Source organism: Aptenodytes forsteri, unplaced genomic scaffold (assembly GCF_000699145.1).
Source record: "Aptenodytes forsteri isolate BGI_AS27 unplaced genomic scaffold, ASM69914v1 Scaffold298, whole genome shotgun sequence".
Classification (NCBI taxonomy): Eukaryota; Metazoa; Chordata; class Aves; order Sphenisciformes; family Spheniscidae; genus Aptenodytes; species Aptenodytes forsteri.
This window is the reverse complement of record NW_008793956.1, coordinates 997,666-1,025,178: the sequence shown is the minus strand read 5'-3', so window position 1 is coordinate 1,025,178 and position 27,513 is coordinate 997,666. Positions and strand designations below refer to the sequence as shown.

General features: G+C 58.3%; 1 protein-coding gene across 1 annotated transcript in view; it reads left to right on the top strand.

The window, feature by feature from the left end:
- Positions 1-27,513, top strand: part of ANK1 (ankyrin 1) — a 42,726-nt gene that overhangs the window by 9,272 nt on the left and 5,941 nt on the right. Inside the window, exons 2-40 of the mRNA XM_019472323.1 lie at positions 192-293; positions 5,901-5,999; positions 7,721-7,819; positions 8,512-8,610; positions 8,721-8,906; positions 9,045-9,143; positions 9,733-9,831; positions 10,185-10,283; positions 10,732-10,929; positions 11,013-11,111; positions 11,496-11,594; positions 11,851-11,949; positions 12,139-12,336; positions 12,512-12,610; positions 12,698-12,796; positions 13,909-14,106; positions 14,333-14,431; positions 14,837-14,935; positions 15,256-15,354; positions 16,149-16,241; positions 16,437-16,509; positions 16,899-16,922; positions 17,836-17,938; positions 18,228-18,375; positions 18,594-18,691; positions 18,780-19,004; positions 19,425-19,579; positions 19,758-19,969; positions 20,096-20,300; positions 20,476-20,572; positions 20,952-21,180; positions 21,361-21,486; positions 21,574-21,693; positions 21,911-21,995; positions 22,257-22,331; positions 22,927-23,058; positions 23,252-23,398; positions 25,090-25,642; positions 26,292-26,550. Coding sequence (XP_019327868.1) covers positions 192-293; positions 5,901-5,999; positions 7,721-7,819; positions 8,512-8,610; positions 8,721-8,906; positions 9,045-9,143; positions 9,733-9,831; positions 10,185-10,283; positions 10,732-10,929; positions 11,013-11,111; positions 11,496-11,594; positions 11,851-11,949; positions 12,139-12,336; positions 12,512-12,610; positions 12,698-12,796; positions 13,909-14,106; positions 14,333-14,431; positions 14,837-14,935; positions 15,256-15,354; positions 16,149-16,241; positions 16,437-16,509; positions 16,899-16,922; positions 17,836-17,938; positions 18,228-18,375; positions 18,594-18,691; positions 18,780-19,004; positions 19,425-19,579; positions 19,758-19,969; positions 20,096-20,300; positions 20,476-20,572; positions 20,952-21,180; positions 21,361-21,486; positions 21,574-21,693; positions 21,911-21,995; positions 22,257-22,331; positions 22,927-23,058; positions 23,252-23,398; positions 25,090-25,642; positions 26,292-26,550 — 5,427 coding nt within the window. The remainder of the gene's footprint in view (positions 1-191; positions 294-5,900; positions 6,000-7,720; positions 7,820-8,511; positions 8,611-8,720; positions 8,907-9,044; positions 9,144-9,732; positions 9,832-10,184; positions 10,284-10,731; positions 10,930-11,012; positions 11,112-11,495; positions 11,595-11,850; positions 11,950-12,138; positions 12,337-12,511; positions 12,611-12,697; positions 12,797-13,908; positions 14,107-14,332; positions 14,432-14,836; positions 14,936-15,255; positions 15,355-16,148; positions 16,242-16,436; positions 16,510-16,898; positions 16,923-17,835; positions 17,939-18,227; positions 18,376-18,593; positions 18,692-18,779; positions 19,005-19,424; positions 19,580-19,757; positions 19,970-20,095; positions 20,301-20,475; positions 20,573-20,951; positions 21,181-21,360; positions 21,487-21,573; positions 21,694-21,910; positions 21,996-22,256; positions 22,332-22,926; positions 23,059-23,251; positions 23,399-25,089; positions 25,643-26,291; positions 26,551-27,513) is intronic.

The following is a 27,513-nucleotide window of genomic DNA, read 5'->3' as shown; positions in this document are numbered from 1 at the left end:
GCTTCTTCCTGTCTGATTTGGGGCACCTCAGTCTGTCCCAGCAGTTCCCACCTTGACCTGACTGGCCTCTGCCTTTTCTGCCTGGTCTCTGTAGTCATGCTCTCTGCAACCGAGTGAAGAGCTGGCCCTGTGCTGGTGATGGGGAAGAACAGGAGGACTCTGAGTCTCATGCTTTTTCTTTTTATCCCAAGGCTGATGCTGCAACCAGTTTCTTGAGAGCTGCAAGATCCGGGAATCTGGACAAAGCCTTGGATCACCTCAGGAATGGGGTAGATATTAACACCTGTAACCAGGTAGGTGAAACCCACAGGGCTTCTGGTACCATCTCTAGTTCATGTGAAAATGAACTCCACTGTTCACCCCCTCCACCTGGGGGTGGCTCCCCCAGGCCCAGTGACAGTCACTGCACCCCTTTCTTACACTGCTCCCATAGGATGGAGGCAGGGAGGTTCCCCGTGGCTGCTCGCTTGCTCTGCTCTGTGCAGCTGATTGGGAGCACCTGCCCTGATCCCACAGTCCTACCTGCAGTGGAGCAGAGTGTAAGTTGGCTGGTAATAAGTTGCCTGGCAGAGGAAGCTTAAAAACTTTGTGGGAAAGGCTGCTTGTCCTGACCCCACTCCCCTCCTGCGCCTGATGTGCCTGGCTCCTGTTGAAGCATCTGGGAGTGAGATAAAAGAGGTGCTGTGTTAGGTGGAGTGCAATGGCAACTTCGCTGTGCGGAGGTGATTTCCTGGGGATGATCTGCTCTGCAAAGGCATTGCGCAGTCTCCAGGCACATGTCTCCAGAGCTGTGGCATGCCCGGCTGAGGAGTAGGTGCGCACCTCCCTGGCAGAGCATGGAGCCATGACTGCCAGCACAGTGGGGGGATCCCTGGGGTGCGGAGTTGAGTGTCCTGGCAGACCCCATCCTTCTCTGACCTGCACCACCAACCCCTGCCAGGCTCCAGGCAACCTGCAGCCCCTTGTCCCTGCCTGTGCCAGGCAGCTGGCACAGGAGCTCCTAAGCAGAACTGAGCTCAGGGGAGAAGCCGCACAAGGCAGACTGCAGCATGAGAGCGGTCCCTTGCTGAGGAGGCTTCCACAGCTGAGCTGGGTGGAAACAGGTCCTATGGCTGGGGAGGAAAAGGGCTGACCAGAAGGCAGATCTGGACCAGTTGTCTTTGGGGCAGAGAGGGCAGCAATAGCTATAAAGATCTGGGGAGCCTGGCAGTACTGGCTAGAGCGTAGCAAAGGGCATTAACAGGTAAGCAGAGAGGGAGATCTGAGGCTCCTTTAGGGTGACAAGCAACTGGGACAGCTGGAAGGGGCTCAGCTGCTTATCAGAGGGCAGAGCAGATAACTGTGAAGAGTGTAGCACAGTGGCTGAGATGTCGCAAGAATCACTCTTGGGGATATTCCCCTTGCCTGCAATGCTCAGGCTTTCAGATTCCTAGAAGCTGCAGCTTAACACAAGCAGGGGATATTTGCAAAATGCCAGTCTTGGTGGCTTGGGAGGTGTTGGGCAGATGGAGCCCCTCTTAGCCCAGAGCAGAGACAGGTCTGCCCTGGGAAAGGAGAGCTGCAGGCACAGAGGAATTATTTGCGCATAATCGACAGAACATTTTGTATCTGTGTAGCTGCCAAACGCAAGTGGCTCAGCCTGAATCACGGTAGGTGCTGTAGGGAGAGACTCAGGGGGCTTGGGCTGAGCAAGGGGGACAGACAGACTGCACTGTTGGCTGCTTTCCAGAGCAGTAGTGATGCTAGGGAGGCTGACTCAGCAGGTAGCACAAATGTATATTCACCTGGTTCAGTATCAAGTCCCCAAACCAAGCGTAGTTCAGACCTACTGATTTGTGCACTGCAGTGGCCAGTGCAGTTACTGCAGACAGGTTCCCCCAGGAAATGTCACCATCTCCTTTTCTTTTCTGACTGATGGTACTGTGCAGGGATGCTGGGCTTCTGCAGGCCCCTGGGGCACACTGCAGCTTGCATTCTCCTCTCTGGGACACTAGATGAGGTTTGGGGAAAGCTCAGGAGATGCTCATTTTGTTCATCACTGTATTATCTGGGTTATTATTCATAATCAGCATCCAGATACTCTCAAAGACTTCTATCCTGGGGCTGTGTGGGGACATAAGGGATTTAGATCAGAGGGGTCTTGTAGGGAGAAGAGGTAGAAAATTTTCAATTTCAGAATCCTTTGAAGATGAGCTTTTCCATGGGGTCCTGTTGGTGGGTTAGAGGCTCTGACCCCATAACCATTTTGGAGACTTACAGGGTTTGAAAAGAGGAGAGGCCATGTGACACGCTCTTAGCACTGGGCTGCAGGACTTGGCTTGCACTTGGCACTGAGCAGATCGTGTGTTTGCACTGGGCAGGATCTTCCAAGTTGTTGTGCTTCATTTCAGAATTTGGCCCAGTCATTAAACCCAATTGCTGCTCCCTTAGTCTCTCTTGGGGGAGCAGAAGCCACTGTAATTGAGCAGCAGGCCCGTTGCTGGAAGCAGTCACACTGCTCCTGCTTCCAAACGCTTAGCTACAGATAAGCAGAGACAAATAGGTGTTTAATGCACCCACTGCTCCCTTACAAACCTCTGGGAAAGCAAGTCACAAGGAGCAGGGAGATCCTGCTGCTGACATCTGTGCCGTTCTCCTCTCCAGGAAGGACTGGTGATGCTGCCATGCATGGTACATTTGTGTATGCCCTGTGTGTGCAGAGGCTGGAGCAGAGCCTGGCAGGGAAAATCATCTTACCTTTCCTGTTCACAAGTGGCTCAGAGAATTCCCTCCTGCCAATTTCTGTGGGTGTCTGGAGGAGAGGGGCAAGAGTAGGTGGGGGCTGTGTTTGGCCCCCCTGGCCCATGCCTTCTGAGATGGGACACTCCACAAGCAGAGTGTGCAATGGATATTCACTCATTTCCGATGACAAGCCTAAAAGCAGAGGGAGGATTTCTACGTCCACTGCTCCTGTACCGCTCTAGTGCAGAGGAATATGTGGGTTCTGGAGAGGGTTCTGCAAAGAATTAAAACAGGGAGACCCAGCCACAAGCTAAAGACGATGGCGTTGAACTTCTTCCTCACCCAGAGAGACGGTCAGTCATCAGCTGTCTCCACTGACTGTCTGTCAGTCCTGTTTCCAGACAGATTTCTGGTGCTGGTGAGGGGATTTAACACCTTGATGAGGAGCAAGTGGCTACAACAGTATGAGGCACTTCTTTCAGTGATGTCTTTGCACTGGTTTCTGCCATCTCCCTGAGGTTAGATGGCACTTTGGGGTTTCCTTCTGAGGAATATCAGACCTGTGGGAAAGGTCCAACCTCACATGTCCTGTATAGAATAAAGAGGGATATATGTGGTCAGACCTATCCCACAGGCCCTGTATTCTTACTCAAGCGCAGAGACCTCGACATGCCATCTGATCTTCATTCCGCCGATTTCATCCCCTTCACTGCTGCCATCTGTATCAGTGTCTTCATCATCCACCTCTCTCGTGTTTTGAATTCCTACATGCTCCCCTCTCATCCATGAGGAGCTGGAGGCCTGAGGATGAGCGCACCTTGCTGCCAGGACCCTCACCAGCGGAGAACAGCGCTGTGCTAGCACACGGGTGCCAGGAGATAGTCTCTGTTGGGGTGGCCAGTCACAGTCCTGATGGGCAGTCCAGGGCAGGGCCCTGCTTTGGTACAGGCTAAGTGCAAAGTCCCGCCTTTTGTGTTTTTCTGTAGGGCTGCGTTTGCCGCATTGACAGCCAGCGACTGGGATTTCTGGGAAGCGTTTGCAGCACTTAGTGAGAGGAATACAGCACCTTTCAAATTAAGCACATCCTGTGGCGGTTTTGGGTCAAATGAGCTGTCAGGCCAAAGCAAATGTGCAAAACAGCCTGTATTGTTCCTGGAGCAGAAATATCAATGGGCTGCTGGGAAACGATCTTCTGCAAACATTGCGCTTATTGCTGTAAGGCCAGAGAATAATGATTCCTCACAGGTTTTCAGCGTTCAAAAGGTTGTTTATGAATCCCTTGCGTAAAAGGGCATATGTGCTGAGGAGAGCAACCGAGCATCTGTGGTCTTGCACTCAGGGCGTTTGTTGCATGAGTGTAACCAAGAAAAAGTGTGTGTGTCTGTGGCCACACATCGAACTTGTGAGCTCATGAAGGTGAGGGTGTCAGTGACCATCTGTATGGGGTTGTGTAGGTGTGTCTTAGTCCAAGAAGCTGGGCTTGACCGAGGCGATGGGCTCAGTGTAGCCAGGCCTGGTTGGAGAGCGTTTCCTTTCGGTGGCTCTGTTCTGTGGGCGTTGCAGCATTCCCACTTCATTTTCCCTTGGAAGCAGGCTTTTTGTGCTTGAGGCTCTTAGGGGACTTTGGAGTTGGTGTGCTGAGGAAGCTGAGGATTTTTAGGGTTTTGCTCTTTGTGCTGTAATCAGAGTTGAGCAAAAGAATCTGTGACTCTTTGACTATGATCCTGGATAGCTGGTGCTTTGAGTGAGAGAGAGTGGAAAACCTTTTTCCAGTATGATAACAGTCTTGAAGCTGTTCGAAGTTTAACTGGAGTGTTGAGGGCTGGAACTAGAGCCTCCCTGGGCATTTTCTGCTCCCCTACCTATATTCAGGTGGGGATGAAGCAATTCTGTGAAGTGACCTTCCAGTACTCTACAGGAGCTGAAACAGATGGTTGGGAGGTGGAGTACTTGGGCAGGACTGCATGCTCCCAGGGAGCTGGTGTCTCTCTGCCACATGACAGCATTGTGTAGGAGTGAGTAAACATAGTGCATCCACCTGGGAGAAATGAGGGATGAGGGAGGTTTGCCTTAAGGGGAAAAAGTGACATCTGAAATTGCCTGCAAGTATTTAACCTCTCTGCCAGCAAATATCCCAGCCCTTTTGTTCACATCTGGGAAGCAGAAGAGGGTGTCAGAAATAACGGAGCAGAAGCTGTCTTAGCAGCCTCTAGGGTGCTGACTGGCCTGACACCTCCTTCTGACAGCCCAGGGATGCTAAAAGGGCACTGGCCAGCCCTTTGCTCCTAGTGCTCAGATTTCCATGTGTAGGAAAAAGGCGAGCTAAACTGGGGCACACACAGAGATGTTCCTGAGAAGTCACTTCAGTTGTTTGGGAGCTTCCTGGAACTGGTAGAGCTTAGCAGTGGCACAGCCAATGCTTTCTCTGCACCCTTTGCTGCAGCTAAACTCTGAGAGAGCAAAGCCAACCCTCTGCTGAGCATGGGCTGCAGGATGGGGCTGTTGGTGGGCAGTCTGCAAAGCCAGGAAGAAGCCAGCTGCTGGACTGAAAGCTCCTGAACTGTTGTGAATTAAATTTGGCTGCTGCTTGATAAAATCATTGTCCCAGGCAGAGCTTCTCACTGCACTTCTGTCTGTGTAAATGTTAAAGTTTAAGGTTTGTATGCACACTTACACAGCAGCTCTGGTGCATCCTCACTCTGGGCCATACACAAAGCTCAGCTTTGTGCTTTAGGTTTGAAAAGCCTGACTGCAGGCAGGCGATCCTTTCCCCAAGGAAAGTCACTTGAGCAAAGACAGGAGTTGACATCAGGGATGTGTCATGAGCAGGGAGGACTGAAACAGTGCCTGTGGCGCCAAACAAACACACGCTGAGCTATGATGCCACCCATCCGTAGGAAATCGTCTGTGGGGGCTGTATGTTTTGCTCATGGAGAAACCTCCAGCATTAGTCAGCAACTCAGCATTCAGCTGCAGCATGGAGCTAACCATGGCTGTTGTGCTGGATGCCAGTGCAGGGTTTGAGGGCAAGGCAACAGCTCCTACTCCCACCAGCCTGGACTTTCTCCAGCGTGGGCCAAGTGCCCACAGTCGTGTCTGCACAGGAGCTCAGAGTAGGGGTTCCCCGGAGAGCCCCAGCAGGTGACTAATGCCCCTCTCCCACCCTTTGCTCCCTCCAGAATGGGCTGAATGCCTTGCACCTGGCCTCCAAGGAGGGCCACGTGAAAATGGTGGTGGAGCTGCTGCACAAGGAGATCGTTTTGGAGACAACGACCAAGGTGAGGACAAGGGAGTCTGGTCACATTAGTCGCAACTCCGCACCCTGCCATTGCTGCCAGACACACCAGCAGTAGCTGAGCAGTGAATCACGCTGTTTGCTTTCAGGCCCTGAAAAGGCTGGGCTGGTGGCAGTGCTGCTGGCCTGGGGACCGGGCTCTGATTTCAGCACAGTTGAAGCCCTGCTGGGCACCTCCAGGTGGGTGGGAGGTTCCTCTCCACCCATGCCTCTCCCCCGTGGAGGCCACGGGGGCCACTGTGAGCTCAAGAGGGGAGTAACAGAAGCCACAATATGTGCTAGTGCTATCTTTACTCACATCTCCTCCTGGCACTGGCTGCTGGCTCAAGTCAGCCCTCGCTGCCTCAGGGCAGCCCCTGCATCCTGCAACACTGAGATGGCCTTGTGTCATGGTTTAACCTCAGCCGGCAACTGAACACCACACAGCTGCTCGCTCACTCCCCGCCCCCCGGTGGGATGGGGGAGAGAATCAGAAGAGTAAAGGTGAGAAAACTCGTGGGTTGAGATAAAAACAGTTTAATAATTGAAATAATAATAATAATTAATAAAAAGAATATAGAAAGCAAGTGATGCACAATGCAATTGCTCACCACCCACCGACCGATGGAAAATAATAATAATGATAAAAGAATATACAAAATAAGTGATGCACAATGCAATTGCTCACCACCCACCGACCGATGCCCAGCCAGTCCACGAGCAGTGGCCCCCCTGGCCAGCTTTCCCCAGTTTATGTACTGAGCATGACGTCCCATGGTGTGGAATGTCCCTCTGGCCAGTTTGGGTCAGCTGTCCTGGCTGTGCCCCCTCCCAGCTTCTTGTGCACCTCCAGCCTTCTCAGTCGGTAGAGCATGGGAAGCTGAAAAGTCCTTGACTAGTGTAAGCGCTACCTAGCAACAACTAAAACATCGGTGTGTTATCAACATTATTCTCATACTAAATCCAAAACACAGCACTGTACCAGCTACTAGGAAGAAAATTAACTCTATCCCAGCTGAAACCGAACACCTTGGTACCATTGTCACAAGCCTGGAGAGCTCTGGTGCTCCGTAAATAACATATAATTCTCTCCTTGCATCACCACGGCAGGGTGTGGTTCTTGTTCGGTGACAAGCGAGACAACAGTGCAAGCAAGCAGGGCTGACAAATGAGCAGCCTCCAGCACTGCCTGAAGGGCTGTGAGAGCAGGAGGGGGCCTGGCTTGCCACCTCCCCAGTGCTCTGGCAGGGCTCGGCGCACGGAGCAGAGTCTGGCATTCTGCCACACCACCCAAAGGCACAAGTTGGAAGAGCCTGCGTCTGCATTTTCCAGCCTGCTTATCATCCCTTAGCTCTGCTGGGATGCCTTGGCTACCAGGGCGCACACTGCAGTTTTGCCTGAAGACTGCCAGCTCAGCTCCCCCATCCTCCCTCCCTTCCTCATCTCTCGGTGCTGGAGATATACAGAGCCTGACAATGCATACAGCTTTTGCTGCCAGTAACTTCATGGGAGAGATTAAATCACTCTCTTCCCTGGCCAGCAAACATGAAGGGTAGCTGCCTGGTCTATAGCAGGGATGGGGCATGGAGCAAGGGCTGCATGGCCCCACAGGCTTCCCCTGGCCAGCTGCTCTGTTTGCACATGTGTTAGCACATGTCAGGACCATCTTTCCCCGGTGTCCTGGGCTCCTCCAGCCCCTGAGCACTGCCCTGTGGTGTCTTTCAGAAGGGAAACACAGCCCTGCACATTGCTGCCCTGGCTGGACAACGGGACGTGGTCCGGGAACTGGTGAACTATGGGGCCAATGTCAATGCGCAGTCACAGGTAGAGTGGCCTGGGCTGGGGTGGGAAAAGCACCCAGCATGCATGATGGTGGTGTCTTCATGGTGCTCAGCATGGGCACTTCAGCAGCCCTTTACAGTTTCTCTGTAGTCCTGTTCAGGGGCAAGGACTGCTCTGCCAGACTCCTGAAAGAAGACGAATGTGTGAGTGGTGGGGAGGAAGTCTTGAGGGATATGGGGAGACCAGCATGGCCTCTGTGCTGAAGGAGTCCGTGGCAGCACACACAAGCATGCTGAACTCATCCTGGGAGGATTCAGGGCCGATGCCTCCCTGGCACAGCCATGAGGTCTCCAGCAACCCCTGCAGCTCTGCATACTGTGCCTCCTTCGTTCTCTCTTTCTTGGGCCTGGTGGGGCTGCAAGCTCTTCAGCTTTTGCCTGATGGGAGAAAAATCCCTGAAGCAAGGGAGAGTAGTGGCAGTGAGTGGAAGGCAGTGTCTCCTGGGCTGACTGTTGTTGTGAAGCATCCCCTGGTTCTTTCTGGATGTGGGGAGCCTTGGGCTTGTATGATTGCTCCACTGTTGCCAGTTTTTTCCTTTTTCCCACCCACACTGTGTATGCTTTTGCCCCAGTTCAGTGAACTGGGGGTGTGGGTCTTGTTCGGGTGTAGGTCTGCAAGGAGCTTGAGAAACTTGAGGAAAAATTGTGTTGATGTGCGTGGCCCTGTGTTTGCAGAAAGGCTTCACACCCCTGTACATGGCAGCGCAGGAAAACCACCTGGAAGTTGTCAAGTTCTTGCTGGAAAATGGAGCCAACCAGAATGTAGCCACAGAGGTGAGATCCTTGGGGAGGACCCTAGGGCCCTGCTTGTTGGGGCTGTTGGATGTGCCAGGTGCTGTCATGGCTCCTCGGCTCTCCCTCTCTCACCTGCCTCTCCTTGGCAGGATGGCTTCACGCCACTAGCTGTGGCTCTGCAGCAAGGGCATGAGAATGTGGTTGCTCACCTTATCAACTATGGGACAAAGGGTAAGGTCCGCCTGCCCGCCCTGCACATTGCAGCCCGCAACGATGACACTCGCACAGCTGCTGTGCTGCTGCAGAATGACCCCAATGCTGACGTCCTCTCCAAGGTGTGTGGCTTTCCCATCCTGTCTCTGGGAGCTTTCCCACATCCCCAGGGAGAACAGCAGCTTGGTATGCTGTATTTATCCATCCTTTCAGGAGGGAGCATGTGTCTGGCTGGGCTGATCCCTCCTTCTTTCCCCTAGACTGGATTTACCCCCTTGCACATTGCAGCCCACTATGAGAATCTCAGTGTGGCCCAATTACTGCTGAACCGTGGAGCCAGTGTCAACTTCACACCCCAGGTGAGTGCAAAGTGGGAAGGCTGCTAGGACCACTACTGCTTCAGCACCAGAGGAGGATGCTGTGCCTCCTTTCCATGTAGGTGCAGCAGCAGCTGCCGGGGTACGCTGGTGAAGTGGGACCATGCAGAAGGTAGCACAGTGATGCATGTCTGGGGAGTTACCATTAATAACCAGTGTGGGCCTTTTCTACTATGTCTCCCCTCTGTCAGATGCAGCCATGCATCCCTGGAAGCTCTTGGGACCTTGTATCCAGGCTGAGGGAAAGCTGGTGCTGTTGCTGCAGGGCAGAGCTTATAGCCCCTGCAGTTGGCATGCCTCTTTCAGTCCCATGGGGGCAGCCAAATCTGTGAGCTGGTGCTTTCCCACGAGCTCTGTGCAGCTTCTGTCCACAGCCTTTAGCTGCAGGCAGGAGCAGGTGCTCACCCTCTCTCCCAGCCCTGTGAAACAAGCTGTTCCCCTGTGCCGTCCCTGGGCAGGGATTTAGCTCTCCCCTGCCCTCTGTCCTTTGTTTGCCCCATGCCTCCTTGCAGCCCCATGGCGGAAAGAGAAGGGGTTGCTCCCTCTAACAGACTGCTGTTCCTTCTGTCAGAATGGGATCACTCCCCTGCACATAGCTTCCCGCCGGGGCAACATCATCATGGTACGGCTGCTGCTGGACCGTGGGGCCCAGATAGAGACAAGGACCAAGGTGAGACCGCTTCTGAATCACCAGCAAGTACACGGGCCGTCCCCCTCCCTGAACTCCTTGCGTCCAGGGAGCACTGCCGTGCTGCACTGTATCGTGCATACCTTGTGAACGTCCTGCTGGGTGTGTGAGGGAAGGTCCCTGGTGCACTAAGGGGATGGACCAGGTTTTTTGCTGGTGCATGTAGAGGTGAGAGGAGGCTGCATGGCTACAGTGGGTGTGCCCTGGGGGCTGAGGGCAGGCTCAGTTTTGCCTTATTTTGCAAAGAAGTCCAAAGTCCCTGTTACTCTTCTGCCTGAGGGGATCCCTGCCCTTTCTTGCTCATGCTAAGCCCTTGAACCCTTCTCTCTCCCCAGGATGAGCTGACCCCTCTCCACTGTGCAGCTCGCAATGGACATGTGCGAATTGCAGAGATCCTGCTGGACCATGGGGCTCCCATTCAAGCCAAAACCAAGGTACCCATGGGACTCTGTGGGCTTGTGCTTGGTGCCAGGGCAGCACAGGGGGATAACAAGCTGTGCACAATTGCTGGGTGCCACCCATGGCTGGGCTGGGGCTGAGTTTTTGGCCTGCCAAGTGGCAAGGAGCTTCCTGACCTCCTCCTTGGCCCTAGCTGGAGCCCTTTGCCTGAGGGCTGCATACTTCGAAGGGACCAGCCCTGAGAAGGTGTTGGCCTGAGGACAGCCTGCCCCACGGCAGCAGCTCTTCAGGCCCTGCCCTCTGCTCAGCATTGCTCCCCTGTAAGTCTCAGTGAGGGATTTTGGGGCTCCTCTCTGGTAGCATCCTGGGGAACATGACACATCTTCTGCCCCAGAGCTGTGGCCAGGGGAACAAGGCAGGGGCTGGGCGGAATGCCTGGTCCCCCTCCTGGCCCAGCCCTGAAGCCCTGCTCTGCGGTCGCAGAATGGCTTGTCGCCGATCCACATGGCAGCGCAGGGTGACCACCTGGACTGCGTGCGCCTGCTCCTGCAGTACAGCGCCGAGATCGACGACATCACCCTGGACCACCTAACGCCACTGCATGTGGCTGCGCACTGTGGGCACCACCGGGTGGCCAAGCTGCTGGTGGAGAAGGGGGCCAAGCCCAACTCCCGAGCCCTGGTGAGTGAAGAGGGGCAGGCAGGGCTGGGGCAGGGGAGAGGGAGAGTGTTTTCGCAAATGACTGTCCATCTGTCCATCTGCAGAATGGTTTCACACCCCTCCATATCGCCTGCAAGAAGAACCACATCCGGGTGATGGAGCTGCTGCTGAAGACTGGTGCCTCCATCGACGCTGTCACGGAGGTAGGTGGGCTGCAGCCCAGCCCCAGCTCTCCTGCTGCTGTCTGTGCAGAGCAGGCAGTGCTGCAGGGGATGATGGCCCTGTTGCCTCTGCTGGTCCCCAGGCACCTTCTTTATTGTGGCTTAGAGCTCTTTGCAGCTCAGGACCTGTTGAGCCTAGCAGCACCTCCCCACAGCCTGCTCCCTACAGGGCAGCGGGACTGCAGGGGAGGCAGCAGCTCTCTGTGTTCCCCTCAGCTCACCTGCCAGGCTGCTGGGGCCAGGCTGGGGACCCAGAGTTTGCCTCTGTGCTGGAGCATGCCCCGAGGAGGGGGAGGAGGGGGCAGGAAGAGATGTTGGTAAGGCCATCAGCCCCCATCTTGGTTCCTGGACCCTTTCTCTCCACAGTCTGGCCTGACCCCCCTGCATGTGGCTGCCTTCATGGGGCACCTGCCCATTGTCAAGACCCTGCTGCAGCGTGGAGCCTCTCCTAATGTGTCCAATGTGGTGAGTCCCACCCTGGCTGGGGCTGTGGGAACTCAGCATGGCGGGGTCCAGCAGGAGGTGGGGATTGCCCAAGTCCTGCTCCCTCTGCTCTCCTGAGCAATCCCTGGTGCCCCTCCGCTTTGTGCTGGCAGGAGGAATCGGTAGGGGCCAGAAAAGGTCGTGGGCACTGCTCTCCTGTGCTCAGACCAGAGGAACAACTGCAGGAAGGCATATGCCCCTCCTACGGCCTCACCACTTTATCCTGTCCTTGGTGCAGAAAGTGGAGACACCCCTACACATGGCAGCCAGAGCTGGACACATGGATGTGGCAAAGTACCTGCTGCAGAACAAAGCTAAAGCCAACGCCAAGGCCAAGGTAGGTACAGAGAACCTGTGTGACAGTCCAGCTCTGGGAACAGCCGGTGCTGGTTTCTTCGCTCTTGCTTGCCCAGAGCCTGGCCTGACAGGGGCTGTGCAACAGCAGGAGCAGGGCCAGGGCCCCTTCAGCATGGCAAGCAAGGGACTGGTCCGGGTCTGCCAAAACAGCTTCTCTGCCTCCTCGCAGGATGACCAGACTCCTCTGCACTGTGCTGCACGCATCGGCCACACTGGCATGGTCAGACTCCTGCTGGAGAACAATGCCAACCCCAACCTGGCCACAACAGCGGGGCACACGCCCCTGCACATCACCGCCAGAGAGGGGCATGTGGACACAGCCCTGGCCCTGCTAGAGAAGGGGGCCTCACAGACCTGCATGACCAAGGTAGGCTGCTGTGGCCACTGCCGCTGAAGGCGTGACCCGGCTGGGCCAAAGCTGGGCAGGCTGGTGGCACAGTGTCCCTGTCACAAGAGGGGCAGCCTCCCCCTGTGCTGCAGCATGCGCCAGTGCTCTCCCTCTCATCACTGTACACCCTGTGATGGGCTGCCTTTCTCCTCAGAAAGGATTTACCCCTCTCCACGTTGCAGCCAAGTATGGGAAGGTGGATGTGGCAGAGCTGCTGTTGGCACATGATGCTCACCCCAATGCAGCAGGGAAGGTGAGTGCTGCTGCTGTGGCAGTGGGAGGAGTGGTGTGGTATGGGGAGAGGCTCTGTCTCACCTGTGTGCCCTCTCCCCCTCCCCAGAACGGCCTGACCCCACTGCATGTGGCTGTGCACCACAACAACCTGGAGATCGTCAAGCTGCTGCTTCCCAAGGGGAGCTCCCCACACAGCTCAGCCTGGGTAAGGCTGGACTGGGTGTCCCTGGGGATGTGTCGTGTGTCCAGTGCATGCCAGCCTGGGGCCAGCATTTCCCCTCAACCCTGACACTCAGGGAGTGTACAAGGGACCGATCACCACCAGCCACTCTCCACACCTGCTGCTCACGCCTGCCTATGCCTTGCACCAGCACGTGGGGCAGGCAGGGGTGCCGGGCGGTCATCCTGTTCCAGCAGACAGGCTATGACAGGGATAGTCCCTGCTGGCAGCGTTGTGGCTGTTGCTTGGGGATGTGTTTCCATGGCAAGCCCTGCTGAGCAGCACTGCAGTCTGGCAGTTTGGGAAACCACACATGAATGTTTGCATGCAGCTATGAAGCAGTGAATCAGAAAACCCATGAGCTTGTGAGAGTTGCCCCACTCTGCCTGAGCATGGGGAACATCCCCCCAAAGAGCAGACCAGCAGCCTTGGTTTCCACATTGTTTGCAGAAGCTGCATCCTGAGAACAGACAAGTGGCTGCTGGTGCCAGCCCTCCCCATCTGGCACTCCCCTCTCCCCCTGCGCAGGCTGTCGGCAGACTTGCTGGGCAGGCATCAGGAGCAGCCGGTACTGGCGCCAGTCCTCCGTTGATCTGCGTCACTGACAGCCTGCGCGTCACTCCGGGCAGAGGGTGTCTGCCAGCTGCTTTGCTCCTGCAGCGTGGCAGCAAAGGCAGTGCTCAAGGCCCTGCAGTCTCTGCCTGAATACTAACCCTGCATGTTGCAAGTTTTGCTCCACACCTTAGCCAGACATGTTCTAGGAGGTGTCTGTCTGCCCTGGCCTCTCACAGCTCCAGGTGTTTGAATACTGCTGTAGAAATTAATGTGTGGAAAAATTCAGGACAGCCAATACCAGTTGAACCTGAAGCAGGTGGTCTTTGAAACCCCTGTGCTGACTTGGCTGGAAGAGTGGGATTTGACCTCAGTATCAGGGCTAGTTGCTGCCAGGGAGATGGTTCGGGTGTGAGCCTGCATCCCTGAGCTCTGGAGGTGACTAGGAAGGGCAGGCCTGGCCTGGAGAGGCAAGGTGGCACCTTCCGTCCCTGCTGGTCTGCTCGGCAGGGGCTGAGCACTGCAATAAGCCTCTCTCCCTGCAGAACGGGTACACCCCCCTGCACATTGCTGCCAAGCAGAACCAGATGGAGGTGGCCGGCAGCTTGCTGCAATACGGGGCTTCTGCAAATGCGGAGTCTGTGCAGGGAGTCACCCCCCTACACCTGGCTTCCCAGGAGGGGCATGCGGACATGGTGGCACTGCTTTTCTCCAAACAAGCCAACGGTGACCTAGGCAACAAGGTAAGTTGTCCCGGTGTGTCCTGCCAGGCTGGAGGTGAACACCCTGGCAGGGAGTAGCAGACAGGGTGGTAGTCCAGGTCCCACTGCCTGCCTGCATTCGGGCAGCAGTGCACTGGCCAAAGGCAGTGTCGGTCAATTTGGCAGGTTGGAGACCTGACTTAGAGTCTCTGCCGGTAGAGATGCAGTGATGGCATTGCCACTGTGCTGAGATCTCCTCTGTTTGCAGAGTGGCCTGACTCCTCTCCATCTCGTGGCCCAAGAGGGGCATGTGCTAGTCGCTGATGTTCTGGTGAAACACGGAGTCACAGTGGATGCAACGACCAGGGTAAAGTAGTGCATTGACCATGGCTGTGGTGAAAAACATGTGGGGGGAACTACCTCTAGGCCTGCTCCAGGAGGAGCATTGTTTTTCTTCTTCTTTGTGCAAGAGTGTCCCCTCACACAGGCATCCTTACCGTCTTGTCTGTGTCTTGGGGACTATTCCTCCTCTTCCCCCTACCTCCCTGGAGGGATGATTCTTGCCTGCTCCCACAGCTCACCCCTGTACCCCCGGGCACAACGTGGTGTGGTCTGCAGTATGCCCTCTGCCCTGGTCCTGGGCTCTCAGGCAGCACCCACACGCGTGCCCCATCCTTCATCCATGGGGGCTTGCCCATGGGATGAGCATACCCAAGTCAGAAGGGCAGGAAGCACCGTTGAGGGCGGGCTGAGACCTGATCTTGTCTTTCAGATGGGCTATACCCCACTGCATGTGGCCAGCCACTATGGGAACATCAAGCTGGTGAAGTTTTTGCTGCAGCACCAGGCTGGTGTCAATGCCAAGACTAAGGTACAAAGATGTCCTGTGCTCCAAGGACCCCTCTGCACTGGGCAACAGCATGCAGGTTGATGGGGAAGGCTTAGCCTCCCTCCCTGCTTCCACTTCTGCCCCCACATTGCTCCAAGCCCTCCTGTCTCCATGGCTGGAAGCTGCTGTAGTCTAGCTACAGCCCTGGGCAAGTGCTGGGTTCTGCAGAGCCCTTTGCTTACCCCGGAAAGGAGGGAGCTGCCCTCATGCTCCAGGCGTGAAGCACAGTGTGAGGCCCAGGGGCATTTCTGGGGCAGCAGACTCCCAGAACTGATGGCAGCACCCTCTGTCCTCCCCTGCAGCTGGGCTACACCCCTCTGCACCAAGCAGCGCAGCAGGGCCACACAGATGTTGTGACACTGCTGCTGAAACACGGTGCCTCCCCCAATGAGATCAGCACAGTGAGTACGGCGCTGGCTTGCAGCTCTTCACCCCCTGGCAAGCTCAGGTGCCTGCCTGTTTCCCTGTGCCCATCCTTCATCCATGGGGGCTTGCCCATGGGATGAGCATACCCAAGTCAGAAGGGCAGGAAGCACCGTTGAGGGCGGGCTGAGACCTGATCTTGTCTTTCAGATGGGCTATACCCCACTGCATGTGGCCAGCCACTATGGGAACATCAAGCTGGTGAAGTTTTTGCTGCAGCACCAGGCTGGTGTCAATGCCAAGACTAAGGTACAAAGATGTCCTGTGCTCCAAGGACCCCTCTGCACTGGGCAACAGCATGCAGGTTGATGGGGAAGGCTTAGCCTCCCTCCCTGCTTCCACTTCTGCCCCCACATTGCTCCAAGCCCTCCTGTCTCCATGGCTGGAAGCTGCTGTAGTCTAGCTACAGCCCTGGGCAAGTGCTGGGTTCTGCAGAGCCCTTTGCTTACCCCGGAAAGGAGGGAGCTGCCCTCATGCTCCAGGCGTGAAGCACAGTGTGAGGCCCAGGGGCATTTCTGGGGCAGCAGACTCCCAGAACTGATGGCAGCACCCTCTGTCCTCCCCTGCAGCTGGGCTACACCCCTCTGCACCAAGCAGCGCAGCAGGGCCACACAGATGTTGTGACACTGCTGCTGAAACACGGTGCCTCCCCCAATGAGATCAGCACAGTGAGTACGGCGCTGGCTTGCAGCTCTTCACCCCCTGGCAAGCTCAGGTGCCTGCCTGGGCTTCCCTGTGGCTGTTGCTGACCCAGTCCTTCCTCCTTGCGCAGAACGGCACCACTCCCCTGGCCATCGCAAAGCGGCTTGGCTACATTTCTGTCACAGATGTGCTCAAGATTGTCACAGAGGAAACTGATATCCCGGTGAGCCCCTGGGGACTGGGACCAGGACCCTGTGGAGGAGGGCTGGGGCTGGGATCAGCCAGGCAAAGGTCTGCTGAGCACAGCTGGGCAGGGCCAGCACTGACAGCTGGGTGCCTAGCCTGGGTGTGAGGAGGGGGCTGCAGGTGGCTGTGCAGCAAAGGACTGGCCTCCTCTGATTCCACTCTGCTCCCGCAGTCAGTTGGTGACAAGCACCGCATGAGCTTCCCGGAGACTGTAGACGAGATTCTGGATGTGTCAGAGGATGAAGGTGAGGGGCCGGAGCTGGATTTCACCATCCCAGAGATCTGCCGGCTGAGCCAGTGTGACAGGCAGCAGCCCTGGGGACGGGCACTGGCGTTTCTGCCGGCCGGGGTGGGGGAGTTGTGTGGCCCCACGGTGGTCTTGTGGAGAGGACAAGGGGAGCCCACCAGACTTCTCGGGTGGCACCTCCTGGCTTGGGTGCTTTCCTGCACTATGCAGGAGGGATATGCCTCCTGGTCCCATGCCCCAGGGACAGTGTGCAGAGAGCCCTTGGGCATGCAGAGCCCCCACCGTGCCCTGCTCCACGGGGTGGTACCAGGTCCCAGCCTGGCTGCAGCTGGTCCGCTCCTGCTCCCTCCCACCAAGACCTCACCTTTGCCTCTTCTTACTTTGCAGGCACTGCTCATGTCACAGTAATGGGTATGAAATGTGTCCCCCTGCCCCAGCTCAATGGCCCATTTCACCCCATGGCCACTAACCATCCGCACGCCACATCCATCTGCTGAGCCTTGCTGCTGGGCTGGTGCTATCCAGTGCAGGCCCTGCCATCCCGCCCTGCCCATCTGTGTCCGTGCTGCTTGCTGTGGTGTGACTGCATGAATGGGGCCGTCCCCTCACTGGGGGGGAGCCCTGGCTCCGTCGGCCCCAGGCCCTGTCCCCAGTAGGCGGAAGAGCCTGGTTCTGTGACAAACTCCAGTGCCCCTCTACAACCGCCCCGTGCTGTCCTGGCCAGGGCAGGGATGAACCTGAGTGCTCAAGGGTCTCCGTGCTGCTACAGTCCCCTCCTCATCACTGGGGCTCTCTCCCTGCTTTGGGAGGTGCTGGACTCCTTCCCATAGGGCACTGGCGAGAGCTGAACCCTGGTGAACTCAGCAGGCATTAATTGGGCCAGCAGGCAGTGCTGACTGGGCTTGTACCTCCAAGGGGGTGCGTGGATACACTTGGCAGTGTTAGGGCATCCTTCCTGCGTCCCCAGCCCTGCCTACACTCCTGTCCCCAGCATCCAACGGCAGGGTGTTCTTGGCAGGCTCTGCTCTGTGCTTGGTGCTGTGGGAAAGGGGTTGGCTAGCAGCTGAGGCTCCTGACAGCTACCACAGCTCCTGTCCCACTGACCCACAGCACAGGCCTTGGCCTTGCCGTCAGACCCCATCTGGCAGAGGGCAAAGCCGCCCCGTGGCTGGCTGAGACTCAGGGGACGAGTGTGTGTGGCCAGCAGTGGGAGCAGAGATGTGCCCTGGCTCCAGCCCTGAGGAGGGATGGGGGCAAGGGCTGGACGTCTGTGCTCCCTTGTCCTTCTGCCTCGCTGCATGCTGAGCCAGCTCTCTTGTTTCAGAGGAGGAGCTGATCGCACCAAAGCCCAGGACACCTGATCCCAGGGACCAGGAGGGCAAGAGGGAGATGCTGGAGTTTGTCACCACGACAACACTGGAGCAAACGTAAGAGGCACTGGATGGTGGGGAGGGAGTGGGTACAAGGCACGGGGCCAGCCTGGTGCTGGGCTGGGATGCCAGTGGGGCAGGGACAGCTCTGGGCAAGGAATGGATCACTGAGCCCCTACCAGCTAGCATAGCAGGCAAAGCTAGTTGATGGTGTTCCTGCACCAGGAAATGGGTCCGCTGCTGAGTTTGCCTTCATCCAGCAGCCCCGGGACTCCCTGGGGATGGCCGGGGGGCTGAGGAGCCCAGGCTTGCCACTTCAGTGGCTGTCACTGCCCTCTTCTGCCAGGGCGGAGTCTCCAGCTGTTCTGCAGGTCCCCTGCGTCCCACCTGAGACTGTGGTGACCAGAGCGGAGGAGACTGAGCAGGTAGGACCTGTGGAGACAGAAGCTGAGCAAGTCAGCCTGCTGCATGCACCCTCAGTGTCCCCACAGGAGGTGAGCATGAGACACAGCCTGCCACAGCCCCTCCAGGCATTCCCTGCCGGGGGGAGCCCCCCCACCACCACAGAGCCAAAACATGGTGTGGGTGGTGGGGATGGACCCGGTGGTATGGAACTGCCCAGGGAGGGTTGTGAGACTGTGGAGGAATGGGCAGGCTCAGCACCCCCAAATAGGACCCTGTGCCCATGGGGGCTCTTCCCTGCCTTACACAGCCCTCCAAGGAGTTTGACGAGGACTCCCTGATCCCCAGCAGCCCCGCCACTGAGACCTCGGATAACATCAGCCCAGTGGCCAGCCCCGTGCACACAGGGTGAGTGCCCAGCCCGTGTGGCACACGTACGCTCTGCGCGTGAGCTAGCTGCAAGGTGCCCACCTGCCCATGCCTCTGCCCACTCCAGGTTCCTTGTGAGCTTCATGGTCGATGCCCGTGGTGGCTCCATGCGGGGCAGCCGGCACCATGGACTGCGCGTGGTCATCCCACCCCGCGCCTGTGCCGCACCAACCCGCATCACCTGCCGCCTGGTGAAGCCCCAAAAGCTGCCTGCACCCCCACCGCTGGCTGAGGAGGAGGGTCTGGCCAGCCGAATCATCGCCCTGGGGCCCGCCAGCGCGCAGTTCCTCAGGTGAGCACAGCTGGGAACAGAGCAGATGGGGCTGCCCACACTGGCGCTGTCCCTCAGGACTGGGGACGGATCTGGGCTCCTCTCGAGTCTCTGCCAGCTGGGGCAAGACCTCTGCCCATCTCTGCTTCTGGGGGTCTGGTGCAGGAGAGATCCCGCCTCCAGCCAGGCGTACCAAGTTTCTGGGGTGGGTCGTTCCAGCATAACGGAGCAGTGGCTGTGCTGTGGTAGGAAAAGCCCTGACCAGCATGGTCCTGCTGGGCGCAGAGCCCTGTTTCGCAGAGAGAGGGGGGGTGAGCAGTCCTGCCTTCCTCCTCCAGCAGCTGTACAGCATGGGCAGGTGCTCTGCCCAGGGCCACCTTTCTGCCTGCGTGTCTCAGAAGCAGCGCATGGGTACAAGCACCCTTCCTCTGCTGTCTGCAGCCCTGTCATTGTGGAGATCCCACACTTTGCCTCGTATGGGCGTGGAGACCGCGAGCTGGTGGTGTTGCGCAGCGAGAATGGCTCTGTCTGGAAGGAGCACCGCAATCGCTATGAGGAGAGCTACATGGACCAGCTGCTCAATGGCATGGATGAGGGTGAGAGTGCCAGGCAGGCAGGGGCTTGGCACCATGTGGCTCCCCACAGGCAGGGCTGTGGCTAGGCTGGATGGTGGGATGGGGCTGAACGTGGCATGGTCGGTGCAGCTCGGAGGGGGTGGTGGGTGACAGCCACGGTCTTGGTGTGTGAGCGTTGATGGCTGTGCTGCCCTTGCAGAGCTGGAGAGCCTGGAGGAGCTGGAGAAGAGGAGGGTCTGCCGCATCATCACCACCGACTTCCCTCTCTACTTCGTGGTCATGTCCCGGATTTGCCAGGACTGCGATCTGATTGGCCCTGAGGGAGGGTGTTTGAAAAGCACACTGGTGCCCATGGTACAGGCCACCTTCCCAGACACCGCTGTCACCAAGAGAGTGAGGCTGGCCCTGCAGGTGAGCCCCGGAGAGCCTGGCTGAGGACCCAGCTGGGCTTCTGCAGGCAGGGGTAGGCATCAGGCCCAGGCTGTGCCCCAGCCCGGAGGAAACTGTCCCTGATGCCTGTGGTTGTGCTGCCTGCAGGCGCAGCCCGTGCCCGACGAGCTGGTGACTAAGCTGCTGGGGAACCAGGCAACCTTCAGCCCCATCATCACGGTGGAGCCGCGCCGGAGAAAGTTCCACCGCCCCATTGGCCTCCGCATCCCACTGCCACCATCCTGGAAGGACAATCCCCGAGACAGTGGCGAGGGTGACACCACCAGCCTGCGCCTGCTCTGCAGTGTGATTGGTGAGGCTGCCAACCCCTGCCACGCAGGCGAGCATGCTCTTTGGTGGGGACGGGCTGGGATGCAGCTGCTGGGAGCTAAGGACAGGTCACGGCAGTGGAGAGAGCAAATGCCTTGGGGGATGCAGACCCCAGGCTTATGGAAAGGCAGTGTGCTCACCCTTGCTGTCTGCTGCAGGAGGGACAGCCCAAGCCCAGTGGGAAGACATAACAGGCACCACAAAGCTGGTCTATGAAAACGAGTGTGCTAACTTTACCACCAATGTGTCTGCCAGGTGAGTCCTGGGCGAGCACGTGTTCATCTGGGGACATCTGCTGCTCCTTGGGCCCTCTTGGGGTGCAGCCTGTACCAGGAGGAGCCTCCCGCCCCTGTGCTTATTGTGGTGCTGCCCCATTGACACATGCAGGGCAGTTGCCTCCAGTCTTGAGACCCCCATGCTGCCTCAGCATGCATCAGGAAACAAAACAACTGGGTGTGCAGAGGGAAGGGGCCATTCTTTGTGCTTGGGTGGGTCCCCATCATGAATGGGGCTGCTCCTGTACCCAGAGCTCTTGTGGCACCCTTTGCGGTGCAGTTTGCTGTTGGGGAGGGGCAGTTCTCCTGGTGCCACTGGGGAACCTGCCCAGCAGTGCCCTGACCCAGCCCTCCTGCAGGTTCTGGCTGGCCGACTGCCCGCGCACAGCTGAGGCCGTGCACTTTGCCACAATGCTGTACAAGGAGCTGACAGCCGTGCCCTACATGGCCAAATTCGTGGTGTTTGCCAAGATGAACGATGCACGGGAAGGCCGGCTGCGCTGCTACTGCATGACTGATGACAAGGTTGACAAGACTTTGGAGCAGCATGAAAACTTCACTGAGGTGGCCCGCAGCAGGGACATTGAGGTTTGTCCCCAGCAGCACGGGGGGGGGGGGGCAGCAGGGAGAGCGCTGCGCAAGCGAGGGGAGACTGATGCCAGTGGAGGAGCCTGGCCCTGGCCCGGGGAGGAGAGCTGGGGTTATCTGCCCTGTCCAGGGGCAGGAGAAACAGCACAGGGTCTGAGCCTGTTTTCTGCTCCCTGCCAGGTGGTAGAGGGGATGCCTTTGCATGTCGAGCTCTCAGGGAACCTGGTGCCTGTCAAGAAGGCCACTCAGCCCCGCACCTTCCTCTTCCAGTCCTTCCGGGAGAATCGTCTCGCCATCCCCATCAAGGTAATGGCAGAGTGCAGGGCTGGGCTGCAGCTGGGGCCCCTGCACCTGCCCTGTGCCAGGCCACCTAACCGGGCTCTCGGTGCTCAGGTTCGGGACAGCAGCCGGGAAGCCAGTGGCTCCCTGTCTTTCTTGCGTAAGGCCATGAAATACGAGGACCTCCAGCATGTGCTCTGCCACCTGAACATCAGCATACCACCCTGCACCAAGGTCAGTGCTGGGTCTCTGGCACCTCTGGGAGGGGGCGGCAGGGGCCCATCCCTCCCCCAGGTGCAGGAGACAGCTCTTGCTGTCAGTCTTTCTTCCTCAGCTGCTCCACGTGGCCATGCCATGCTGCTCTGGGGCTGTGGGAGAAGCTTGGTGCCAGGGCAGAGCTGCTGCCCTCTTTTCAAGCTGGTGACCCCTTGGTTTGTCCCCACTCTCACAGGGAAGTGGCAGTGAGGAGCGGAGGAGGACACTGACGCCGTTGTCTCTGCGGGAGCGATACAGCATCCTAAGCGAGACCAGTTTCGGTACGCAGCCTGCTGGGACTGTTCAAGCCCACTCACCACCTGTGCTTGGGGTGCCCAAGCCCGGTGGAAAGGCTGGGCTGACCCTGTCGTACTTGCGCTTGTGGCAGCTTCCCTTTCCCTGAGGGTTTCCTTGGTCCTGCCTGCAGGGCAGTGCCATGCCTGCGGGGCTGCGAGACCCCCATAGCCAGCACCCCTTTCCGCTCCCCACGCTGCTGCAGGGCCATTGTGCAGCTGAAACTGTGACTCCCTCTTCTCCTCCAGGCTCTCTGAGCAGCACGGACAAAGCAGACCAGAAGATGGTTGACATAGCGGAACAGCTGGGCCTCAGCTGGGCCGGTGAGTCCACACCTGATGGCACAACACTCCTCGGAAAGCTGATACTTAGGAAGGCTGGAAACATGCTGCAGGGTGGAGTGAACATGCTTTACACTGCCCAGGGAGTTGGGCCCTGATGCAGTTGGTATGCATGCAGTCTGCACTAGCTCCTCTGGCAGGCTGGCCTTGCCTCCCAGCACTTCTGCTAAACTGTGAGCATACTGTGGCACTGAAATAAACCTTGTTGCAGCTGTGCATGCATTCACACACACACGCATAGATACCAAGCTAGAGTTTTGTTCCGAGTTGTATGTATTGCTGCTGTTCATGGAGGCCCAGCACTGTTCTTGCAGCCACACACCCAATGGCAGCACCCGTGCTTCTTCCTTAGCATGAGACACTGCTACGCTGGTCACAGCCAGCCTGTGCAGAGGGGCTTCAACCTCTGCCCTGTCCCAGCTCCTGCTCCTGCATGTTCTGCTGTGTTCAGTTGTATGTGATGTGGGGGGACTCTGTGCTGGGTCTGGCTGAGCCCTTCACATCCCTAGCCTTTTTGGCTCGGGAGCTGGTGGTGGGCGCCAGATGGTGTGATGCTGAGATGTGGTGTCTCCCCCAGAGCTGGCACGTGAGCTGCAGTTTGGGGTGGATGACATCAACAGGATACGTGTGGAGAACCCCAACTCCCTGCTGGAGCAAAGCATAGCCTTACTCAACCTCTGGGTCAGCCGCGAGGGCAAGAGTGTCAAGAGTGAGTATCTGCGGTGCCCTGTTATAGGCGTGGAGGTGGCAGGACTGGCTGCGCAGAGCAGCATGTGCATGCTCAGGGGTCACTGGCTGGCTCTACACAGCTAGTTCATGCACACCTGCCTGCCTGGAGGGTGTCTGGGGCGTGGCTGTGTTCCCCTAGTGACCAGTTTGCTGACACTGGCTTCCCCCTGCAGTTGAGAGTCTGTACACGGCGCTGAGGAACATCGACCGCAGCGAGATTGTCAACACGCTGGAGGGCTCTGGCCGGCAGAGCCGCAGCCTGAAGGGCAGCTGGCGCTACACGGACAGAGATTACTCTCTCTCGCCGTCCCAGATGAATGGTGAGTTCTGGCTTCTGGCAGGGACTGCAGGAGAGCCCCGGAGGCAGAGTCTATGCAGACAGATTGGGGCTGATACCTTGCCTGACCAGGGTGCCGGTGGCCTGCTGGGAGCTCAGTGGGCACAAGGCGTTGCTGACAGACACGGCCTCTTCACTGGGGCTTACGCTGCAGGAAGCTTGGCTGTGCCATACTGCCTTCTCAGAAGCTCTCCAGGTGGGGTGGACACACATTCCTTATCCCGACATGCCAGTGAGAGGTGCCTCTGGCTGTGCGAGCTGAGCGGTGGCCAGGGAGCTCACAGAGTCCTGGCTCTCTGGCTGTGGTGGTGTGCCCAGGCTGGGTCCCAGGCGGAGCATGCCTGGGTGCAGGCACACAGCTGGGGTCAGCTGCAGTGTGCGCTGTCAGGGAGCCGGCACACCAGGCAGGGACAGGGCTTTGTGCTGCTGCAGCCCTGCAGTGTGGCGCTGCCCGTGCAGCATTGGCTCATCGCTCTGTCCCTCTCTGTCTCTCCCCTTGTTCTGCTCTCTCAAACATGCCACCTAGTGCCATCAGGTGTGGACGCTCCTGTGGGTCACTTCTTGTCACCTCTCTGCTCTGAGCTCATCCTGGCCTCTCCTTCTCTCATCTTCCTCCACTGCCTGTCTCCCACTGTCTCCACCTCAGCTGAGCCCTCTGGGAGCCACATTCTGCTCCAGCGACTGCATGTCACCAGGGACTGCCCCTCTCATGGCTGTCGTGCTTGCAGGTGGCCACCCAGGCCTTCTCCTCCTGCGCTACCCTGCGCTCATGCCCTCGCTCACCCTGCACTGCTTGCCCCCAGCCAGGCACCTGCACAGGGGAGAGGTGCCCCTTCTGTGCTGGGAGTCCCAGCTGTCCCCATGCCTCGGCTGTGACTAGCAATCTCTGGCTGCCTGGGGAGCAGAATGCGTTCTCTGCTGATCTCCGGGGGTAGAAAAGGGGCTAGTGGCTCAGAGCTGAAAAAGACTGAGCAAAGCCACCTGTGTGGGTGGGAGTGCCTGGCTTGGCTGTAGTCCATATCGGTGTGCCTAGGCTGTGCACATGGCCCTGGGTGATGAGGAGATGACAACTGCTTGTCATGTAGCCCCAGAGACACCAACAGGGCCCTGTAGGGCCTACACCTGTAGGGCCCTGGCTGCATCCCACAGGGCCTTGAGGTTGCATGACATGTACCAGGGCCATTCTTCCCTGCTCATGGTACTACTTCCAGCCTGCTCCTCTGTGCTGCAGTGAGGGGTTGACTTTGGGAGTCAGTGCCTGCCAGACTTGGCCACCTGAACTCCAGGCTGACCATCAGCCAGCTGATGCTGGATGGGGGCTGTGGGCAGGGACCCAGGGGCTGAAGGAGCAAGGTAGCAAAGAGGGTGCAGTGTGGATGGGGCATCGTGTGGACCCCAGGCCAGTCCTCCCCACAGGGAGCGGGCAGCCCCAGGACCTGCCTGAACCAACCCCCCAGGACTTGAAGGGAGGCATGGCAGCATTTGCAGGGACCATGCAAAGGCAGCAACTGCTGTGAGCGCAGCCCTACTCAGCTCAGCCACTGGTGTCTGTGGCATGACCACTGCTGTCCTTGGGGCAGGCACCCTCGCGGAGGCTGTTTCCCTTCTCGCCCCACTGTGCTTGTGCGTGCGTGAGATGGCTGCTGGAGATGTCGCCTCTGTCTGCCCATATAGGTTACGCTTCGCTGCAGGACGAGCTGCTGTCCCCTGCCTCCCTGCATTACACGCTGCCATCCCCGCTGCGTGCCGACCAGTACTGGAATGAGGTGGCCATCATGGATGCTATCCCCATGGCTGCCACCGAGCAGGACGCCCTGATGGAGATGTCCGACATGCAGGTGTGGTCCTCGGGGCTCACCCCCTCGCTGGTGACTGCTGAGGACTCCTCTCTGGAGTGCAGCAAGGCCGAGGACTCGGATGCCACAAGCGAAGGCCGGTTCCCGGGGCAGCTTCTAGCAGATGCACATGGCCCAGACCACATGGGCTCTATGGACCTGGTTGAGGATGACACAGTGGACTCAGATGCCATGAATGGCCTGATTGACCTTCTAGAGCAGGAGGAGGGGCAGAGGCCAGAGGGGAAGATGCCAGCCAGTGGTCGCCAGCCAGGGACCGGGGAGCAGGACTTGGAGAGTGAAGTCTCTTTTGTTTCAGCTCAGCAGAAGGTGCAAGCCAGGATCACGGCATCACCTACCATTAGCCATGTCGTGGAGAAGAGTGCAGACAGGTACTGTGGCCTGGGGTGCCGTGGTGGCTGTGGGAGGGGAGCAGAACTGCTTCGCCAGCTATTGCCCTGTGCTGGGCCAGCTGCAATAATCTCCCAGCTTTGCTTGCTTCTCTGCTGGTCTCCAGCTCTGGACTCTGGGCATCCCTGGCAGACAGAGCAGTGACTTGGGCCGAGTGCCTTGCACCTCTCTGGAGATGCTCTGGGGGGGCTCCTTGCAGAGCACCTGGGAGGGACCCCAGGCAGACAGCCAGGCCCTGCATGTAGGTTGTGCTTACTGGAGCCATCTCAGCCTGGGCTGCATCCTCCCGTGTTCCCAGTGGCACTGGTCCTGTGAGGTCCCTGGCAGAGCTCAGTGATGCTCTACAGCATTGCCTTAGACCGTCGCAGCCAGGCTGCGAGGCTGTGGGGTGGGCAGGGAGCGTGGCAGGGAGGAGGCCTGTGCCCTTTGTGCATCTGCATTTTGTGCTGCTTGTGCCGGGTGCCTGGCAGTGCCATGAGCCGGGGAGCCCAGCGCCTGGTGGGGTACAGGCTGCGCCGGCATGCCTGCCGGAGGTAGGCTGATGCTCTGGGTGTAGCACTCCACGGCAAAGCTGACTGCCTCTCTCTCTCTGTCTCTCTCTCCCTGTCCCTGTCCCTCTCCGGTGCCCAGGCTGAGGGACTGGAATGCAGAAGGCTCCTTTATCTCCTGCCTACAGGACCTGACAGCGGGCTCCTGGCAGGAGGGGGTCACCCGAAGGCTGCTCCCGACGCACACCACGGCCTCCGGGGCACAGTGCCAGGAGCAAGAGCAGGTCCTGGTGCCAGCCGTGGAGCTGATGCGGGTCAGCTCCACAGAGGACAGCGACTGGCAGCCCCAGCACCCCACAGGCGGCTGGCAGGAGGAGGCAGACAGCTGCTTCTTTGGGCAGGTGAGGGTAAGAGCAGGGGGACCTGGCCCCGCAGGAGGTGGAGACCCTATGGACAGCCCTTTACTGAGCCTGCTGCAAGGCCAGCTGGGCAGACTGGGTGCTAGCGGAGGCACAAGTCTCCTGGCACGTTTCCTGTCCTCTGCCCCTGGAGGTGCTGCTCAGCCCAGAATAGCCTGCTGTGCTTGATACCTGAGCTCTTGCTCTCCATTTATAACCCAGCCAGCCTCTCTGCCTGCTTCCTTATTGAGTATCTGCTGTGGCCGCCAGCCCAACAGCCTGCTGGAGCCAGAAATAGAGCTGGTCTGGGGGCCAGGCTGGGTGGTGGGCATCCTGCCATGGCCACATGGAGCCGGCAGGTACAAGGTGAGGGCAAGCGTCTTTCCCCGGCCAGGGCACACACAGCCATCCCAGCAGCACAGCCATGCTTGGAGGTGGTTGCTCAGCTCTGCAGTGTGTGTCTCCCGAGTCATGTGCGATTCCAGTGACACCCCAAACCCCTGGCTCCTGCCCGGGGCTTCATTTGTCCTGTGACAGAGGACTGTATGCTGCCCTCCCACCACAGCCAGGAAGACAGATTGTTGGCAAGCTGATGGAGAAGGGGGACAGGGCTGTCCTGGTTACCGCCTGGCTGGGGACGGATGGTTGGCCACATGGAGCCGGCAGGTACAAGGTGAGGGCAAGCGTCTTTCCCCGGCCAGGGCACACACAGCCATCCCAGCAGCACAGCCATGCTTGGAGGTGGTTGCTCAGCTCTGCAGTGTGTGTCTCCCGAGTCATGTGCGATTCCAGTGACACCCCAAACCCCTGGCTCCTGCCCGGGGCTTCATTTGTGTTGTGACAGAGGACTGTATGCTGCCCTCCCACAGCCAGGAAGACAGATTGTTGGCAAGCTGATGGAGAAGGGGGACAGGGCTGTCCTGGTTACCGCCTGGCTGGGGACGGTTGGTGCTGTCCAGTCCTGGC